Below are 21,935 nucleotides of genomic sequence, written 5' to 3' on the forward strand. Positions count from 1 at the left end.
AAAATCACATAGTGAAAATACAGGCTGTTCGGAAGATGCTGTAGTGTTTCCCCAAACAAACTGCCGAATTGAAGCCTTTGACAGATGAGCACTGTTGGGACAACCAGCGTGAGTTCCGTGATGCGATTCGGCAGTGGAAGACACTGCCCCTGCTCCACCTGATGCTGCCATTGGAGACAATGCATTTGCTACCATTGCGGAGACGTCATCCACAATTATGGGCTAAATCAGCTCTTACGTCTATGTTGCATGAATACTAGTCTCAAAAACAAATATGGCTAACATTCACTATGTAACATAAAGGAAGGGACCACCACCATTTTGTAAAATGACTCCTGGGAGATCCAATGACTTGACGAAGAACAGTTTATTAGCCTACATTAACATTATTATAGTGATGGCACAGAATTGTTTTTTGACGTTTGCTGGTAATACATCATTCAGAAAATATATCTGAACTAGTGATTTTTTTATCTCCTTAAGTCTTTGTAAATTATTGACACTATCCATTACAAGCTTTCTTCAAAAACATAAAGTGGGAAATAAAATCAGTGAAGGCAGGGAGCAGTCCTACATCAACCTGCCAAAACCAGCACTGTGCAAGTGAATTTTCTGACTTCCTAGAACTGTTAAAGAATACAAGTTGTATAGGTCAATTACCATTTTTTCCAATTGAAATGAAAGTCTTAATAAGACCAGATACATTTTGCTTTATTCTAAAGCATCTTCAGACGTCAGGTTTTTTGTTGTTTGTTTCATTCTTTTTCATCTTCTTTCGTGTGTGTGTGTGTTAAGTTTTTCCACACAGCACTTTTACGGCACTAAATATATTCTTGTTTCTGTGTTTAGAAGTATCACTGTCCTCTCACCGTTCTGTGTGTTTTGTTTTTGCACACCACAGACTTAACTGTCTTTAATACCTTCCACAGGATTAATTCTTTCATTGTTATGGCTTGTTGCTGGAGCCATAAACATTACATTCTCTTCATAGTACTTCAGCAGTAAAATTAATAACAACTTAATATTTTTCATTTCATTCACATATATGTGGACTTTGCTTATTTTGTGAAGTCTAGACTTCTCTTTCAGTGTTGTTATCCAGTCCACTGTGTTCACAGCTCCGGCTGATATAGAGTAATGGTATTAACACAGAAATTGCACTACAACTGAATGTGCAGGAGAGCAGATAGAGGGCTGCAGAGAGTGAAGTGGATGAGGCTGCTGCCTGGGCTATTGCCGAGAGAGAGATTTGTTACTACAGACTTTACAAACATCAGCACATTGGGAACAGGGAGAGCCTGTTGTCCCCTTAGAGCTAGATTTCTGTCTGCAATAACTTTTGCTCTGTACATGCAGATGTTAGAATATAAAATCTGACTAAATACAGTGAAAGTCTGGTAGTAACAATTGTTGTGGCCAGATAGAAACAGATGCTTAACATATATAAATGATAGGTTTTGCAAACACATTTTTATCTCTCAGTTCTGTTTACACTTACAAACGCAAAAGTCTGCCACCACCTTCCTGCATTAGGGACTGGACAAATGCATCCAAACCTTCACGTCGCTCCTGCACAAACGTTGGATCCAAATTATTTCCAAACAGTTTCTTGCCTGGAAGTTTTAGCTGTGGTGCTGGAACCTGGGGGGGGAAAAATATGGAAAAACGACATCAGTAACATTTATTATATGCAGAACTTCTCCAAATGTCCGCATGAAGGGGAAACATCAAAACTGACTAAACATTACCAATGAATGTATATGCACTATAGCATTCACACATTGCCTCAATGTATTTGCAATCACATTTAAAGTATCTGAGTTGTTCAATAATCTGCCCTCATACTTTTTACGATAATCTTCTGAAATTGACTTCCACATTCCAAAATAAATCTTTAGCTTCACCATTATCTATCATTGGACAATAATAATAGACATAAAATGTATTACCTGCTTCTTTAAGGTTTCAGACAATTTGTAAAATTCATTGTAGCGGCGAAACACAAACCAGCTACGCCCATCACATCCGACAACCACTTTGTAAACCTGCAAATGAAATCGTATAGAATAATCACAATTCAGTTTCTCTACATAATGAATTGTATGTTAATAAATAGCTTTCTCAGTGATCATATGCAAATTATGTGAAAAAGGACACACACTTTACTAATAAGGTAGCTTTACCTTTAATCTGGCAATAAATCCATATACCAAATGAGTCATAAAATCAAATGAAAAAGCATTTGTGTGTAGGAATGTCGAATGATGTGAAGCAGAGAAGGCTTTGGTACAGTTTGGGTGCAGACTGGTCACCAAATTAATGTGAGACTGAATGAGCACAGAAAAAAGTCTGCATGAGAATGGAGAAAGGAGTACCAATATAACAACTGTTGATAGATCACTGCTCACCAAGAAGTCTTCGGTGAATTATAAATGAAACACACACTAAACTCAACAGGTGAAAATATGCCATTTATAAATTGATGAGAATGAATTTCGTACCATAGAATGGAAAATCCAGGCTGGAATGTAACAATTATATGGAAAGGACAGTTGCTACTCGCCATAAAACAGAGATGCTGAGTCGCAGATAGGCACAACAAAAAGACTGTCACAAAATGAGCTTTCGACCAATAACGTCTTTGTCAAAAACGCGCGCGCGCGCCCGCCCGCACACGCGCGCGCACGCACACACACACACACACACACACACACACACACACACACACACACACACACACACACACACACACACACACACAGAGTCTCTTGCAGCTGATGCCAGACTACGAGCAGCAACGCAAGATGAGAGAGGCAACCGGGGAGTAAACTGGTTGTCTCTCCCATCAGGTGCTGCTGCTCATAGTCTGGCTTCAGATGTCAGAGACTGTGGTCATGTGTGTGAGAGTTGCGTTTGCATTAGTGAAAAAGTATTATTATATGGCATATTCTCAGTCTTGTCAGCAAACCAGGGAAGTCACTCAAAATGGAGTATGTAGGTTCCTAAAAAAAAAATCAACAAATATGCCACACAAAAAGGCTCTGTAGAATAAAAACCATAACACTTTGACAGAGTATACGTGACACCATGTCTACAAGACATGTCATTTTATGCTGCTTTCATATGAACAACAACCTGTTACTTTATAACCTACCAAAATTCTTCTTAACAATGCAGAATTTTCCATGCACAACTATGACAACTACACATTAGTAGTAAGGGACCAAATTAAATACTATTACATCAGCGAGCACAACAATAAAATAACCAAAATGACTAAAATTGTCACACAGTGAGGAGTAAACCCATAAAATGACACTCATTCACTCACTCCCACCTCACTCATGTTGACCCACACAATAACTCTATCTCAAAGGCCTTAATACAACAGAGAATGGTGAAAGGTTCTAGACATGGGATTACAACAGAAGTAAAACCACAGAAGAGCTGAAAGACGGGCACAGGGAAATGGGAAATGTGACAGGCCGACTACTTACAAACAACATGGGTGAGTCCGTCCCCCTGTTAACACATTAAGAACATTACCAAAATTTGCAGAAATAATTTGGACAGATACCAAAAACCTTAAACTCTAATACATTCATTTCAAAATCACTTAAAATAGAGGGCACATATATTGGCAAATCTCATCCTGCCATCATGGTTGGAAGGAGGTATGTCACAGCCACGTAGTGGGCTTTACTATACGCAGCTTATTATCTGTTACTTCCACAAGGAGGTAGTATGCAGCAGGATAGCACATTGAAACGACTGAGGATCACAAACATCCACTAGGCTGCTACATCTGCCCCTTTGCCCCCCACAACACCCATGTGCCCTGGTACCAGGCAGAAACACACCACCTTCCCCAGTCATTATAGTCAGAGGAGGGTGTCCTGGATATTCTGGAGTACTTTCTCTGTTGGGTACAAGCACTGTGGAGAGCGAAGGGCGCTCTGAGGCTCTGAACAGCCACGGAATTTAGCACTTGAAGCATATCTCATCTGCTCCAGTGCCCGAAAGATCGTATATAATTCTGCTTCAAAAACAGTCAAGTTGCAAGGCAGTCTGACCTTGAGAAAATGATCAGGGAAAACAACAGAGCAAGCAATGGAGTCCCCCTGTTTCAACCCATCTCTAAAGACAGCTGTAGAGTAGTGGTACACAGTTAAAATATCAGAAAATATTGTATTAAAACATTAGCAGTAGTGCAATCACCCCTGTACTGCACCAAATCTAAAATTACTCTGGGCCTCTGCAGCAACCATTGTGAAGGTGGTTAAAATCCTGGATTTGGGGTTGTAAGTGTTCCGCACTCCAGCACACAGATCCCAAACAGCTTTGTTGTTTTTGGATGATTAGAGAAAAGGTGTTCCAAAAGTTGACAAGCAACAGTGTGGTATGCAGATGAAATCAGAGCTGCAAGGAACTTACATGCCTGACGCACCACGAGGAGCTGCCACCAGAAGTTGAGTGGCGGTTCCCCAGCCTCAGCACTGAGACTGGGTATGCGGGTGATCCTGTAAGCACCTGTGGCCAGCCTAATCCCCCTCAAGGTGAGTAGCTTCAATAATGTACAGAAAGGAAGGCCTCACTGACCCATACACTGTGAACCCATAGTCTAGCCATGAACACACGACAACCTTGTAAAACCGGAGCAGCTGCGCCCTGTCTGTTCTCCAAGACCTGTGGCTAAGGCACTTTAAGATATTCAGCGCCTTCTGGGTTCTGGCTTTCAGGTCTCTCAGGTGTGGAAATCGCAACAGTATAGAGAAAAAAATGAGGCCCACAAACCCCCAAGTAGTACTGCAAGCCTTACTCATATCTGAGAATACGTTAAGACAATTAAGTTTGCATAGATAAGTCTGCTGAATAGCCACCTCTAGCAGTGTTAAGTTGTCGACAGTGGACCAAACTATCCAGAATCCAAACTGTGATCAGCTAATGAGTTGCCTGGTGTCTAACAACCAGACCAGACGATGGTTAACTATTTGCTCCAGGGTCTTTCCTACACAGCTCGTTAAGGCGATACCATGGTAACTACTGAGACAAGTGCAGTCCTTTTCTGCTTTGAGGAGAGGTATCATAATTGCCTTTCTCCACGAGTTGGTGAAGTGACCTCTCTGCCACATAAAATTATAACATTTGAGGAGGATTATCTTTGACAATGCAAGCAATTTTTGAAACATGCAGTACTGAATGTGGTAGTAACTGGGTGCAGAATCATGAGTCTCGGACAGAGTCGATTCCAGCTCCTACATGGAGCAAAGGTAGCTGTCAGACTCAATTGTTGGATCTGAAGTCCAACTCGCCCTTCTCTACAATTGTAGTGTAGCAGCAAAACGCCAGATGCTGATTGGTATTGGCAATAGTTGCTGCAAAATGCTCTGCCATTATCTGAATGACATCTCTGGATATTGACTGGAGACACCCCTATTTCAGCACTACTGCTATTTGTAAATGACTGTTCACCAGAAATCCTCCTGATGGCTTCCCATACTTCTGTAGAACAAGTCGAATTGTTGATGAAGTCCAGGAATGCTGGCCATGATCTATTCTTGCTCTCCTTAATTATGTGTCAAGCCTTTACCCTAGCAACCCAAAATGCTGTGAGGTTGTATGCTGTTGCACAGTATTTAAACCATCGAAGAGCTGCACACATGTTCTGGATTGCCTAGTGGCACTCACTGACCCCCAAGGTACAGCTTATGTCCCAAGATGACCTGAGGACTTTGGGATGGATAAGTCAGCTGCATTTTGGATCACTCGTGTAACATGAGCTACCCATTCCTGGGCACTTTCGCGGTGTTCAAACACAGCCAACTGGCTGGACAGCATCCAGTTAGCACTGCTGACTATCCATTTTTCTAGATTCTCTTCAGGTGCTGCTGCATTCAGTATGTCAATGTGGAGTGGGAATTGGTCACTGAATGAAGGTCATCAACGACTTCCCACTGAACAGTCTGTGAGGGCTGAAGAGCAGAAAGAGAGGTTTATGGCTGTGAATGACTCACTAGTGGCACAGAAAAGAGTGGGAGTACCTGTGTTGAGGATGCACAGATCATGACATGTTGTGAGGCTCTCCAAAACCTGACCCCGAGGGCAAGAAGATGTCTAGCTCCACAAGACCATGATGAACACTGAAGTCTACCATTAGGAGAAATGGTCAGGGGAGTTGTTCTATAAGGTCTGTGAGAGCATCAGACTCTACTGCATCTTGTGAAAGTAAATATAGTGAGCAAACAGTGATCCTCCAACACACATGAATTTCAAAGGCAACTACTTGCAGGTTAACAGTAGCCAGAGGAAGAGGAGGTGGCTGGGAGGGGCGGGGGGGGGGGGGCAATGGTGCAGATTATACACAACACAAGGACACCTCCCTTGGCCCTTTCCCCAGCCAGGTTATCCTTGTGACAGAGTGTATAGTTTCACTGCACAGGGCCATTAGATGCTTTAAAATGTGTTTCCTGCATACACAAGCTGAGGATGTTGTTCTGCTAGGAGTTTCAGTTCCTCCACAGGTGTCCTGACCGCATTAATGTTCCACTGTAGGATGGGTGCCACCTATCATGGGGGTAGCACTTTCATCCTGACTTTCTACTGCAGAAGGGAGACCGCAATGGATGAAGGCTCAGTCTTGGGGCAAGATGATGGCCCCAGTGTGACATCAAGGTCCATCACCTCTCAAGAAGATTTGAGAGAGATGTCAGAGAGGATGAGGTCCACATCATCTCGGACTGTGTACTTCTCATCTCTGTCAGTGGGTGATTCTTCACCGTTGACTTTGATTTATTTGTCTAAGGAGTCTTCAGAGCAACAACTGTGGAAGTGGTAATGGCAGCACCAGACAGTGGATAAAAATGGATCTTTTGAGGGGGCAGTTCTATAATGTCAGCAACCACAGCCTTTTCTGAAGTCCTGGGGGAGGGAGGGGCTTCAAAGTAACTGCAGCAGCACAAGTGCATTGACAAGTGCAGGTGCTAGTGATGGTACTAGCAACCTCCACTTGTGTAGCGGCATCGGCTTTCTTGGCTTTTGAGGAAGGAAGCAAAGGGGGCATCTAACATGAACAGCTACATGGCCTTGTAAATCTTTTTGGCTTCACTATGTGGGATGCACTTTGTTGTTATCTGCTGGGTCTTCCATTCTTCAAGGAACACACTGCAATCCATACTCCAGACAGGGTGATCCTCGGAGCAGTTGACACACTTTGAAGGAGAGGAACAACCAACTCCATCATGTGTGGCTTTACCACATCTGCCACAAGTGGCTTCTCCCTTACAACCATGAGAGTAGTATGTCCGAAGTGCTGGCATTTAAAACAGCACATTGGGTTCTATAAATAAGGCCATACGCTTAGGCGAAGGAAATCTGCTTTGACATGCTCTGGAAGTGTGATTATGATGTTTGGTTTGTGGGGCACTCAACTGTGCAGTCATCAGCGTCCAGCTCTGGAAAGTTGTTGCTATTAAATGTATGTATAAAAGACACTGATTTGACAAGATTGCCATCCACCCCTTTCATAACATCTTCATGTCAGCAATGCCTTCCCAGGACCAGTCAGCTTTCAGTGCTTCTTGAGGAATGTCAACCAGATTGCTGCAAGTCACACCAGCTTTGCTGTAGTTCAAGGTGTTGTGCAGTTCAGTTTCAGTTGCATACTCCCCAAGGCACTGAGCTTTCTGGGGGTTCCTTACTTGTTGTGAACTAGCTGTTTCTACCAACAGCATCCCATTGTGCACCCGCCAAACAGATTTTAAATGTCCAGCAATCCCCTCTAAATCCTTTTGAATGTAAAAGGAGGAAACTTTGTTGAAGCTGCCCTTTTTCTTCTTAAATATTACAAACTTATTCTGACAAACAGTGCGCATCCTGTTAACATCAACTGAGTCTGGAGAACTGACTACCCAAGTCCTCCGTCAGAATGGGTGTTGGTACGTACCAGTGCCCACCCATTCCGCTGGGAGGAGGAAGAGAAAATTTCGAAGGTCCCATCTCGGTCCCGTGAACAGCTAGGGAAAATAAATAAAGGTCCACCTACACAGAGCCCCGCATGCCTTATACAACTAAAGAGGGCAAGGTTCCCCGGAGGCTGCCCACTAATGACTTTTCCAGTTCGACAGCCATGCATCTCATTGGCACGCATCACACCTTGAGACCATGAGTTTTTTTATAGAGATTTTTACCATCCTTACATTCTGGGTGATCAAGCCAAGATCCCCGTTTCCTGCAACACACAACGTTCCAATGCTGCACCATATGGTGGTCACTGAAGCATACCCAGAACTTACGGTGACAGAGGACTGGTGCCACTTACCCATCCCCAGCAGGAACCAGCAGGTCACCAAGCCTGAACCCAGCAAACAGATGCTGAGATCCTGAGGGTGCACCGGCTCATTAGGGGGGAAGGAGGGAGAAAAGGAAGAGGAAAAAATGCTTGTCAAGCTAATGATCGGCCGGCACGGCTGAATCCTTTTAGGAATGTGTGCCTAAGGATAACAAGGTTCACAAAAGTGATGACACTTGCAATGTAATATTTAATGGAGGTACAAGGCAGCGTCATGTAAAAATTGTTCTTCGGCGATACATGGCGGAGCCAGGGGAACATTGTCAGCAATCCATCTGTCATGAAGAACAAACCAATTGAACTACGGGCAAAATCACCAAGATTCAATTCACACTATTTATTATCACTTGTCACGAGAAACACAGCAGTGCAGGAAGAAGTCAATCTCTGATTAGGAATAAAGTGAGGCAAATAGGTGTAACTACATGTCAACATATTGTACGTCTTAGTTCTGTACGTGGGTTTAGTGTGGGAATAGTTTAAAGGAGGTATTTATTGGGGAAACATAAGGGAAACTTTTGCTGCAAAGCTGAAGTTCCGGATAACACACAAAAACAGGGAGTAAAGAAAAGAAGTGCCAAAATTAAGAGATCAACTAAGTAGGGCCACTTTTTGTGAAAAGATGATTTTTTTTTACAGGAATTTTTAAAGAGAGAGAGCTTTGCGACATTATTTTATTAGTTCTGTTGCGTGATGATTCAAGGTAGAGAAGTCTATGAGTGGCAAGCTATGGAAGTTTAGCAAACTTATGGCAATGCGAGTGGGGTGTTTTCTGCAGAGTACATCAACTTCAATGGACTGGGTTGTCTGTAGCAAATAATGCTCAGTTAAGTACAATTTAGTTGAAGTGCCACTGGTAAACAAAGAGGAGTATGAAAATGAGGAATTAATGGTGTCAGGCTATTTGTGTTAAATAACTGTTAAAAATTGTTTCTGAGTGATGACTCAATGAAGAGCTGTGCCCATGTGTGAAAACAGGAAAAAATCAGTGGACTAATTACAGAAATACCATTCAGATTAGGTGCACAGACAATGAACCAAGTGGTTTAAGTTGAATTAGTGCAACAGAAAAACTGAATGCACTGTATGTAATTGTCAACTTATGTGTAACATCTCTTTACAGAATTACCGTGACCTGTTATTAACTGAGCTGGGTTCTCTGAAGAGGGAAGGACTCCTGTCCTGGAACTACTTTACTTGGCATGTCTGAATAACCAACAGATGCCTTTACAGTTACTACAAGATGCAAGAACCTTACGGAAGCAGTTCATAGCAAGGGCAGCCATGCGAAGTTACATATGGAGCAACCTGCTGATACAACAAGTATTGTCCCCAAAGCGCTGGGCTGTTAGCACATAGCCCTGGCCAGCAGGGAGACCAGATTCACGGTATCGTTGAGGCAGCGTGAAAGCAGAACTGCTGTGGCACTGGTTACCCGACTGCTACACATTCAAGCCGTGTCTCTGTCGTGGCTTATGCGATAGGAATCGACCTGGCAAAACAGGGATGGGGCACTTACATTTAAATAGTCCCCACTCGTAGATAAAGGTATACAGTCCGACAGCTGCAGCTCTGCAGGGAGATTCATGCCAGTCTTCGAGTTGACATGAGTATCCAATCTGCCTACATCAGACCTCGTCTTTGGTAGGGATGGGCCTACCATCAGTGGTCATGCCAAAGCGATGCTACCAGCTGACAGACGGCAACACAGAGCTCATCGGAGGGAATGTAAGAACTAGCGGGATGAGGTACGAGGACTGCAGCCTCGGCACCAGCATCAGCGGCTGTGTTTCCTGTCAGATCGACATGACCAGGAACCCACATAAACACCACAGTGGCTCCATCAAGAGTGAGCAAGTGAAAGCTTTCCTGAAACCGTTGCACTAATGAATGGACGGTGTACAGCATAAACAGGCTTTAAAGATCACTGAGAGATTTGGAGCACATGATGCAATTGAAAAGCCTCTGTTGCCGGATGAACTGCATGGATACATGGCAAAGAGCTCTGCTGTAAATACTGAGCAGTGTTCCAGAAGCCGATATTGAAACACAACAGAGCCTATGATGAAGGCACACCCACCACCATGGTCAGTCCGAGAGAAATCAATGAACACAAAGGTACTATCGCCAAGTTCCATGCAAAGGTGGTGAAACTGAAGGCGATTGAGCGAGGCTGGAGTAGTGTCCTTAGGAAGCAAATGGAGGCGAAAATGAACACGGGCCGCTGCATATAGGCACGGTTGTGAAGGGTTTACACCCGCCGGGACAGCTACACGTAGTGTGAAGTTCAGCTTCCGGATAAAGAACCAAAAGCAAACACCAGGAGGTAACAGAGAAGAGGGATGCACCCCAAACTGGCGATCAAAGGATGAAAGGATGAAAGGAAAACATTGGGACACGACTGAAAGCATCCAGGCACATGTTACATCAGCTCTAAAGGGCATTCCGGAAAAGGCATTCCAGGATTCCTTCCAGAAGTGTATCGACGCAAGAGGGTGCTATTTTGAACAGTTTTGATTATTTGTACGAATATATTTAATAAATGATTTTTTTATGAATTTAGTCCTATTACTTATGGAACACACCTTGCATAATGAATGCAGTTTGCCACCAACATTCTGTTGCAGTAAGTATAACATTTGTAAGATATTCCACCCAGTCATCACAACTTGGAAAATGTTCATCGAAAGGTCGCCAGACAGGAGTAAAGCCTCCAGCTGGCCTCAGAAAGTTGTCACTTGAGTGCACACGGAGCTGGGGAGGGAGTCAACAAACAGACAGCACATGGGAAATGGTTGCTTGAGTGTGTGTCAGAGAGATGATGATATGTGATGTTTGGTTTGTGGGGCACTCAACTGCGCAGTCATCAGTTCCCGTACAAAGTCCCAAATTTTACACAGTCCATTTTCTTGTCACAGTCCAATCTACTCACTCTCACAGATAATGACGATGATGAAATGATGAGGACAACACAAACACCCAGTCCCCGAGCAGAGAAAATCCCCAATCCGGCCGGGGATCGAACCCGGGACCCCGTGATACAGAGGCAGCAGTGCAGAGAGAACAGACCACTCGAAACGATGGGCAAGCTGGGCAATGCAGAAGGATAGGTTCAAATGGAAATAGGTGTGCTTGGAGTCTGAAAGGGGCATGTGTGCTCCCTTGTTAAGGCAAATGAGGTTAATTTGATTGAGAAGGTCAGCCAACAGGGCACCTCTTGGAAAGGTTCTGGGAGAATCCCAAAGGGGATGGTGTGCATTCAAGTCACTGAGCAGCAGAAAGGGATGAAGTAATTGCCCAGTAAGCTTGAGGAAGTCTGCCCTGGTGACATCAAATGACGGAGGGGTGTGAACAGTACAAAGGCCTAAGGTCAAGTGAGGAAGGAAAATGTGAAATGCAGTAGCTTGGAGCTGGGTAGTAAGGGAGAGGGGTTGACTGTGATCATCAACCCGGATGAGCAGCATTACTCCCCTATAGCGGAAATGCTGTCCTAAGGGGGAAGGTCATAGCAGACCAGGGAGAAATGAGTAAACTCAAAGCGGTCGTGAGGATGCAATTTTGTTTCCTGGAGGCAGAGTACAAGGGGACCCAGCGATCTAAGAGCAGCCATAAGTCCTCTTTGTTCGACTGAAGGCTGCAAACATTCCATTGGAGGAGAGTTATGATGAGGAAACATGAAGGGGTGTCACCTCGGTGGCTGCCAAGTGTCAGCCTCAAAAGACTCACTACTACAGGCACAGAGGCTGGAGGATCCTGCTCCACAATGTCTACAGAGGTGTTGGCATTCTCGTTCTGTCTATCTGCGGATTACAGTGCAGAAAAACAGTTGGTAGTGCGCAACAGGGACACAGAGGTCGACCGGGTGAGGGTATCACATGAAGACACCATCAGAGAGGAACTCCCAGTCAGCAACGGAGAAGACCATTTTCTTTTTTTTTTTTGTTTGTGGTTTTAGGGCGCAAAACTTCTATGGTCATTAGCGCCCAGCCCGTGACTTAGGAAACAGGAAAAAACTGAAATTTAAAACCAGCAGCAATGGGAACAAAGTCATAAAATTTGAGAAACTAAAAGCAGAAGGAATGCTTAAAAATCCACTACAGAAAGGGGTTGGTTGACCCCAAAAAACGCTTCAAATGACTGACGTCATTTCACTGTCACTAATAAACTGGAGAACGCGGTCGGCTGAGCACGTGTCATCTGCTAAAATCGACGATAGATCAGGCGATAGCTGTAGACGGGAGCGTAACGGATTAAAATAGGGGCATTCAATTAAAAGGTGTCTGACCGTCCACAGCTGAGAGCAGTGGGGACAGAGTGGGGGAGGATCGCCGCTTAAAAGATGTCGATGGCTAAAAAGACAGAGCCCTATCCGGAGTCTAGCTAAAATGACCTCCTCCCGACGACGCGTTCGGGAGGAAGACGTCCAAGCGCAAGGAAGGGCTTTCACTTCCCGCAATTTATTATGGGGAAGTGTTGACCAATGCGCATGCCATAAATGAGCAACTTGGCGACATAAACCGCTCCGTAGATCGGTGAAGGGAAGCGACTGAATAGCTGGCCGAGGAAGAGAGACTGCAGCCTTGGCCGCTATATCGGCCGCCTCATTCCCACAGATACCAGCGTGTCCCGGGAGCCAGAGGAACGCCACTGAGACGCCCCCCAGGTGGAGCAAGCGCAGACAGTCCTGAATCTGGTGGACCAGAGGGTGCACAGGGTAAAGAGCTTGGAGACTGAGGAGAGAGCTGAGAGAATCTGAGCAGATTACGTACTGTATCCGCTGATGGCGGCGGATGTAGTGGACAGCCTGGAGAACAGCGTAAAGCTCCGCAGTATAAACCGAACACTGGTCGGGAAGCCGAAAGTGATTTGGGGTGTCGCCAACAATATAGGCACTCCCTACACCTAATGATGTTTTCGAGCCGTCGGTGTAAATAAATGTGGCGTCCGGCATTTGTGCACATTGAGCAGCAAATGCCCGACGGTAAATAAGTGTAGGGGTACCATCCTTGGGAAATTGACATAGGTCACGGAGCAAGTAGATCCAGGGACGGAGCCAAGGCGGTGCTGTACTCCAAGTTGTCAAGAAGGTTTTAGGAAAGCGGAAGGAAAGAGAATGGAGCAGTTGACGGAAGCGGACTCCCGGGGGTAGTAGGGAGGAGGAGCGGCCTGCATACCCTACATCAAAGGAGGCGTCGAAAAAAAGGCCATGGGCTGGATTAGCAGGCATGGAAGACAGATGGCTAGCATAAAGACTCAGAAGGACTGCCCGCCGATTGGACAGCGGAGGTTCAGCAGTCTCAGCATAAAGGCTTTCCACAGGGCTGGTGTAAAAAGCTCCAGACACTAAACGTAATCCACGGTGGTGGATAGAGTCGAGACGCCAAAGAATAGACGGCCGAGCAGAGGAGTAGACTATGCTTCCATAATCCAATTTCGAGCGCACTAAGGGGCGATAGAGGCGGAGTAGGACCACTCGGTCCGCTCCCCAGGAGGTACCATTCAGGACACGGAGGGTGTTGAGGGATCGCAGACAGCGAGCCGAAAGATAGGAAACGTGGGAGAACCAGTACAGTTTTCTGTCAAACATAAGACCCAAGAATTTAGAGACGTCGGAAAACGGAAGGTTGACAGGACCTAGATGTAAGGAGGGCGGAAGAAACTCCTTTCGTCGCCAAAAATTAACACAAACGGTCTTACTGGGTGAGAAACGGAAGCCGGTTTCGATGCTCCACGAGTGGAGGCGATCGAGACATCCTTGAAGACGTCGTTCAATAAGGCTTGTCCGTTGAGAGCTGTAGTAGATCGCAAAATCGTCCACAAAGAGGGAGCCCGAGACATCAGGAAGGAGACAATCCATAATTGGATTTATGGCGATGGCAAAAAGTACAACACTCAGCACGGAGCCCTGGGGTACCCCGTTTTCTTGGGAGAAAGTACGGGAGAGAGTAGTGTTCACCCGCACCCTAAATGTGCGCTCTGCCATAAATTCGCGAAGAAAAAGGGGCAGCCGACCTCGAAAGCCCCAAGAGAACAGTGTGCGGAGGATGCCTGTCCTCCAAAAGGTATCGTATGCTCTCTCCAGATCAAAAAATATTGCTACCGTTTGGCGTTTCCGTAGAAAATTGTTCATGATATAAGTGGAGAGAGCAACAAGATGGTCAACTGCCGAACGATGCTTTCGGAATCCGCATTGGGCAGGTGTTAAAAGACTGCGGGATTCCAGCCACCAAGCTAAACGGTAATTCACCATACGCTCTAAAACCTTACAGACACTACTCGTGAGAGAAATGGGGCGATAGCTAGAGGGGAGATGTTTGTCCTTTCCAGCTTTCGGAACGGGAACGACGATAGCTTCCCGTCATTGTCTGGGAAAGTACTGTCGGTCCAAATTCGATTATAAAGGTGAAGGAGGAAACGCAGACTATGGGTGGATAAAGGCAGCAACATTTGGACATGGATACCATCCGGTCCTGGGGCGGAGGAGCGAGAAGAAGAGACGGCATGTTGGAGTTCCCGCATGGAGAAAACAGTATTGTAGCTTTCGTGATTTTGAGAGGAGAAAGCAAGATGTCGCACTTCCGCTGCACGTTTCTTCGGGAGAAATGCTGGCGGGTAATTGGAAGAGCCCGAAATCTCAGCAAAGTGCTGACCCAATGAGTTAGAAATTGCGACGGGGTCCACTAAGGTATCATGCGCGACAGTGAGCCCAGAGACCGGGGAGAAACTAGGCGCGCCTGAGAACCGTCGAAGCCAACTCCAAACTTCCGAGGAGGGAGTGAAGCTAATAAAGAATTTCCAGCTTGCCTTCTTGCTATCGCGGATGACGCGATGGCATCACGCACGGAGCTGCTTATAGCGGATACAGTTAGCCAAAGTAGGATGGTGACGGAAAATGCGAAGAGCACGTCGCCGCTCACGTATTGCGTCGCGGCATGCCTCGTTCCACCAAGGAACTGGGGGGCGCCTGGGCAGTTCGGAGGTGCGTGGTATTGAACGTTCCGCAGCTGTAAGAATAACATCGGTAATATGTGTGACCTCATCGTCGACGCTGGGAAAGCGACGGTCATCGAATGTCGCTAGAGAAGAAAAAAGTGTCCAATCGGCTTGGGCAAACTTCCAGCGTCGCGGGCGCATATATGGCAGTTGAGGCTGCAGTCTTAGGACACATGGAAAGTGGTCACTCGAGTGTGTATCATCAAGGGCGAACCATTCGAAGCGCCGAGCTAGCGGAACAGTACCGATGGCACGATCCAAATGAGATAAATTTGTCGTGGAGGCAGACAAAAATGTGGGGACCCCAGTGTTGAGGCAAACTAGATCCGCTTGGTGGAAGACGTCTAGCAATAGGGAGCCACGTGGACAAGGATGTGGAGATCCCCAAAGCGGGTGGTGGGCATTGAAGTCCCCAACCAGCAAATAGGGGGGTGGAAGCTGACCAAGAAGATGAAGGAGATCAGCTCGTTCCATTGGTGTGGACGATGGAATGTATACAGTACAAAGAGAGAACGTGTATCCAGAAAGAGAAAGACGGACGGCGACAGCTTGGAAGGAACTGTTTAAGGGGATTGGGTGATAATGGAGAGTTTCATGGAGAAGAATCATGAGTCCTCCATGTGCTGGGGTGCCTTCAACAGAGGGGAGGTCATATCGGACAGACTGAGAATGAGGGAGAACAAAGCGGTCATGGGGACGCAGCTTTGTTTCCTGAAGACAGAAGATGACCGGCGAGTAGGATCGTAAGAGGATCGACAATTCATCCCGATTGGCTCAAATGCCGCGGATATTCCAGTGGATAATGGACATAGGATGAACAGAAAATTGAGGACTGTGACCAAGGTCGCTGTCAACTCAACGACTGCTCAGAGCTTGCGACCGACAGCATGGAATGGCATTCAGCCGAAGGCAGAAGATCCTGATCCATAGGTTGGTCAGGAGCAGCTCCTGCCACCAGCGATCGGCCGGTTGACCGGCCACCAGCAGTGCACCTCGGCGACACAGAAGATGGCCGAGGGCGATTTCCGCCAGGTGGTGCTGTAGATGGGACACGCCTCGGCGGAGAAGGAGAGGAACTGGGTTTCTTTGTAGCCTTCTTGGAAGTATGATGTTTAGATGAAGGAGGAACCGATGGTTGTGAAGTTGCGGTACGTAAAAACTCTTCACGAGTATGCTCTTTTTTCGAAGACTTTGTGTCTGACTTTTGGGATCGAGATTTAGCAGAACCCGACGAAGGGTGAGCCATGGAGTGGGCAGGCAAAAGCGGGGAGGTTGAGGGGGCGATCTTTGCGCTGGCCGATCTGACGACCGTGGCACTAAAGGTGAGGTCGCAAGTCTGCGTGGCCGCCTCCTTTGTTGGCCGAGGAGAAGCAAGGACAGTGCTGTATTTTCCTTTCTGAGGCACGGTGGGCTGTCGACTGGCGAATAATTTTCGAGCAGCAAAGGTCGACACCTTTTCCTTTACTCTGATTTCCTGGATGAGCTTTTCGTCCTTAAAAACGGGACAATCTCGAGAGGAAGCAGCGTGGTCACCCATACAGTTCATGCAGCGAGGGGATGGAGGTGGACAAGCACCCTCATGGGCATCCTTGCCACACGTAACACATTTGGCCGGATTGGAACAGGACTGGCTGGTGTGATTGAACCGCTGACACCGATAGCAACGCGTAGGGTTTGGGACGTAAGGGCGAACGGAAATTATCTCATAGCCTGCTTTGATTTTCGATGGGAGTTGAACTTTGTCAAATGTCAAGAAGACAGTGCGGGTTGGAATGATGTTTGTGTCAACCCTCTTCATAACCCTACAAACAGCCGTTACGCCCTGGTCAGACAGGTAGTGCTGAATTTCTTCGTCAGACAATCCATCGAGGGAGCGTGTATAAACGACTCCACGCGAGGAATTTAAAGTACGGTGCGGTTCCACCCGGACAGGGAAGGTGTGTAGTAGTGAGGTACGCAGCAATTTTTGTGCCTGGAGGGCACTGACAGTTTCTAACAACAGGGTGCCATTCCGTAATCTGGAACAAGACTTTACAGGACCTGCAATTGCGTCGACACCTTTCTGAATAATGAAAGGGTTGACCATGGAGAAGTCGTGACCTTCGTCAGACCGAGAAACAACAAGGAACTGTGGCAACGATGGAAGAACTGACTGTGGCTGAGACTCAGTGAACTTACGTTTGTGAGCAGACATAGTGGAAGGTGAGGAAACCATTGCGGAAGAATCCCCCATGATTACCGGCGTCTCCGATGGCACGCTCCTCCCTTGTGGGGGCCCTCTCTGAGGGCACTCCCGCCTTAGGTGATTGTTCACACCTCAGGTCACACCTCCCGACAAACGGACGGAGGGACCAATCGGCACTTTCGGAAGGTATCAGCTCGGGTAATCACCCCTCCCTGGACCTGGCCGTTACCAGGGGGTACGTACGTGTCCTACCTGTCTACCCGGGGCGGGGAATTACGCGTTACCCCGTCACCGGCTACGCATGGAAGTGCGTGGGTCGGCCTTCAGACACGCACAGGGAGGAAGAAAGAGAAAGGGAAAGGAAAGAAGAGGGGGTCTCAAACGCCGCAGCGGAGAAAAGGGTAAAGAGAAGAGGTAAGGAAAAGAGAAGGACAAAGGAAGGAAGAAGACATACAAGCAAGGAAGGCGAAGAATGCGGTACATTGACAAGCGTCCGTCTCCGGACGTAGGCACAAACCATACTCCGAGAGGGGGAGAAAGGGAAGGAAAGAGCCAGAGGTGAGGGGGGGGGGGGGGGGGGGGGCAGCGAAGACAGGGGATGGGGAAGGATGCGGAAAGGGAAGGTATGCAGCCCGGAAAGGAAGGAAGGCCACATTAGCTCGGGGCCCCGTGCTCGCTACTCACGTATCCACAAAAGAGCTGTGGATCCCCTGGGGGGACCATTTTCTTTTGTTTGATTTACTGGAGCCTTTCTGGTTGGCAGATTTGCAGAAGAAGACCGAGATGTTTGTAGGCTGGAGGGACACAGGAAGTTTTCGTGGGAGGATTCCTTCTGTCCTTTCCAGCCTGCCGGTTGTGTAGCAGGTGACCAATGAGGCGAAAGTTTGGTGGCTTGTTGCACAACTGGAGTAGGAGACGGGAACGCTCCCATGATGCTGGGCGATTTCATAATCGTGGCGTTAAATTTGTTGTTGCATGTCTGCATGGTCATGTTCTTCGTGGACCGAGATGTAGCAAGAACGGTACTGTAGGTGCCAGATGATACAATGCAAGGCTTTTGACTAGCTAACAACTTGCGAGCAACTGGGTAAGGCACTTTTTCCTTCACATGTATCTCCTGCACAGCACGCTTGTCGTGATATGTGGGACAATCTTGGGAATAGGTGGCATGGTCGCCGTTGCAGTTGATACAGTGGTGAGAAAGAGGCAGACACTGGTCCTCATGAGCATCCCTACACCACAGGTTACACATTTTGCTGGATGTCGACAGGACATTAGAGTGTGGTTGTAACAATGACAATGGTAACAACATATCGGGTTCGAAATGTACAGTCACACTGTGATAACTTCATGGCCTGATTTTATCTTGGACAGAAGCAAAACACTCTCAAAAGTGACAAAAAGAGTGGTGCGGGCACTAAGGATGCATCTACCTTCTTCATCACCCGATGAACTGCAATGACACCATAATCAGAGAGGTATGTTTGGATTTCTGCCTCAGTCAGACCATCAAGCAGCCTGGTGTAAATAACATCACGAGAAGAATTCAGCATTCGATGGGCCTCAATGCGAACAAGATAGCCATGGAGGAACAAAGCTGCAAGCAGTTGTGCTTGAGAATCAGAAGTAGTTGGGGTTGGGTTGTGGGAGTAAAGGGACCAGACTTCTACAGTCATCGGTCCCCCAGAAGTAGTCTCCAAAAGCAAAGTGCCATTTTGTAAACGAGAGCAGGATTTCACAGGGCCAGCAATTGCATCAACACCTTTCTGAACAATAAATGGATTTACTGTAACAAAGGACTGAAAGTCTTCAGTATGTGAAACCACCAGGAACCGTGGTGCAGCTGGGAGGGCCTTTGAATTGTCGGCCTCATTGTTTATACTTTTGGTCGACGTTAACATTGAAAATGATGATTGGCTTATTGCAAGAAAATCCCGCACGACTGTCAGCATCTCCGATGGTGAGTTCCTTCCAACTGGGGGGCCTCCCCTCACAGACCTCCCGAAAACCTGACAGAGGGACCAATTGGCAATTTGGGAAGGTAGCAGCTCAGGCAATAGTAGGCCTCGCCTTTACCAGGAGGGGAGGGGGGAGGGGGGGGGTACTTGCAAACCCAACTTGTCAAGCTGAGGCTGGTAATTACTCGCTACCCAGTCACCTGCTACACATCAGATGCCTAGGCTGTCCTTCAGGAGCGCAAGAGGAGACAGAAGAAAAAGAGGAACCTCAAATGCTGAAGCAGATGAATGATAGGAGAAAGGGAATGAAAAAAGAAAGAAGGAACCAAAGACAGTGTAGAGACTATTCTGATATCGCCGACTAAATATGCAGAACACATTTCCAACAACATCCCTGACATGTTCCCCAAGGAAGGGGAAAAAAGAATAGCATGAGTATATACGAGGGCCATTCAGAAAGTAACCTCCGGTTGATTTAAAAAAATACACCAAGTTAAATAAAAATATTTTAATATATACATCTTACAACTACATCTTTGCACTATTTTTCTACATAGTCTCCATAGCGATTGAGGCACTTATCGTATCTCTTCACAAGCTTTGAAATTCCTTCTGCATAAAAATCACCAGCTTGTGCCTGGAGCCAGCCTGTGACCGCATCTTTGAGCTCTTCGTCGTCATCAAACCGCTGTGACCCGAGCCATTTCTTCAAATGCGTGAAGAGGTGATAATCACTTGGCGCCAGGTCTGGGCTGTAAGGTGGATGGTTGATAACGTCCCACTTGAAGGACTCAAGAAGGGCCGCTGTTCTGTGAGCAGAGTGAGGACGGGTGTTATCGTGCAAAAAAACGATACCGGAAGTCAGCATACCACGGCGTTTGTTCTGTATAGCCCGTCTTAACTTTTTTATTGTTTCACAGTACACGTCTTGATTAATGGTCATACCACGTTCCATGAATTCAACCAACAACACCCCTTTGGCATACCAAAACACCGTTGCCATCAGTTTTCTGGCAGAAAAATCTTGCGAGGCTTTTCTTGGTTTGGTAGGCGAATTTGAATGTGCCCACATCTTTGATTGTTCTTTTGTCTCAGGGTTCACATACTTAATCCAGGTTTCGTCACCGGCCACGATTCTGTTTAACAATGGTTCTCCTTCGTCCTCATAACGTGACAGAAAGTCTAATGCAGAGGCCATTCTTTGAGTTTTGTGGTGGTCGGTAAGAATTTTGGGCACCCATCGTGCACAGAACTTACGGTAACCCAATCTTGCTGTCACTATCTCGTACAAGAGAGTCTTAGAAATCTGTGGAAAACCAGTAGACAACTCCGACATTGAGAAACGTCGATTTTCACGAACTTTTGCATCAACTGTCTGAACGAGTTCGTCAGTCACCAATGATGGTCTACCACTCCTCTCTTCATCATGAACGTTTTCTCGTCCACTTTTAAATAAACGTACCCATTCACGGACAACTCCTTCACTCATAACTCTTGGTCCGTACACGGCACAAAGCTCACGATGAATAGCTGCTGCAGAATATCCTTATGACAGTACGCACTTCACATTTGGCGGGGTTTTCTATTGCAGCACACATTTCAAACTACCACAAAAACTAAACTAGCGCAGGTACGACGTTCACTCGACCACGGCTTGATGCCGACTGACCTGTTGAGTGCGTGAACGCACAGATGGCGTCGCTACTCCCCCCACAACCCGCACTGTGACCAATCGGAGGTTACTTTCTGAACCGCCCTCGTACATGCAGCATGGAAGGTTTGGTTTTGTTTTGCTTTAGGGTGCAAAAAACAAGTGTGGTCATATGCGCCCAAGTCAAAACAATGAAACATGAAGACAGAGAGGAGTTAACATCAGTCCCAACTGACTTAATAGAAGACAGCTAAAAACAGGCACATGGAAAAAGGGTTAAAAATGACACCATACAGAAATGGAGATCCAAAACTAAAAATTAAATTGCCTTCACCATATTACGTTGGCAGATAAAAAGTAAAACACGGTCGACAGCCAGCGTGTCATTTGCTAAAACGGCCAATAAATCGGACAGCAAACCCAAGCGGGAACATAAACAGTTAAAAAATGGGCATTCCATCAAGAAGTGGTGAACAGTTAAAATGTAGTCGCAAAGTATACAAAGTGGTGGGGTAGCACAACTTAGCAAATGACGATGGCTAAAAAGGCAGTGACCAATATGCAGCAGAGTTGAAATGACCTCCTCCCGGCGGGAGGGCTGAGATGAGGTCGTCCAAGCTGCTGGGAGAGGCCTAATAAGCCAGAGCTTATTCCTGTGAAGGAAGGACCACTGGCAATGCCAAAGGGACACCACCTCCTGACAGACGGCAACACGGAGATCATGGGAGAGATTATAGGTACTGAGGTACGAGGACTGCAGCCTTGGCAGCAGCTTCCTTTCCTGGCAGACCGACATGACCA

The 21,935-nt window shown here is 46.6% G+C and overlaps 1 protein-coding gene across 2 annotated transcripts in view; it reads right to left on the bottom strand.

Annotated features, from left to right (window-relative positions):
• LOC126416464 (serine/threonine-protein kinase Sgk2-like) overlaps positions 1 to 21,935 on the bottom strand; it is a 111,472-nt gene that overhangs the window by 76,646 nt on the left and 12,891 nt on the right. For both annotated transcript variants that reach the window (XM_050084201.1, XM_050084200.1), the window contains exons 3-4: positions 1,950 to 2,045; positions 1,499 to 1,641 (exon numbers count right to left, since the gene is read on the bottom strand). In XM_050084201.1, the coding sequence (XP_049940158.1) occupies positions 1,499 to 1,641; positions 1,950 to 2,045 (239 nt within the window). The remainder of the gene's footprint in view (positions 1 to 1,498; positions 1,642 to 1,949; positions 2,046 to 21,935) is intronic.

The sequence above is a fragment of the Schistocerca serialis genome, chromosome 8 (assembly GCF_023864345.2).
Source record: "Schistocerca serialis cubense isolate TAMUIC-IGC-003099 chromosome 8, iqSchSeri2.2, whole genome shotgun sequence".
Classification (NCBI taxonomy): domain Eukaryota; kingdom Metazoa; phylum Arthropoda; class Insecta; order Orthoptera; family Acrididae; genus Schistocerca; species Schistocerca serialis.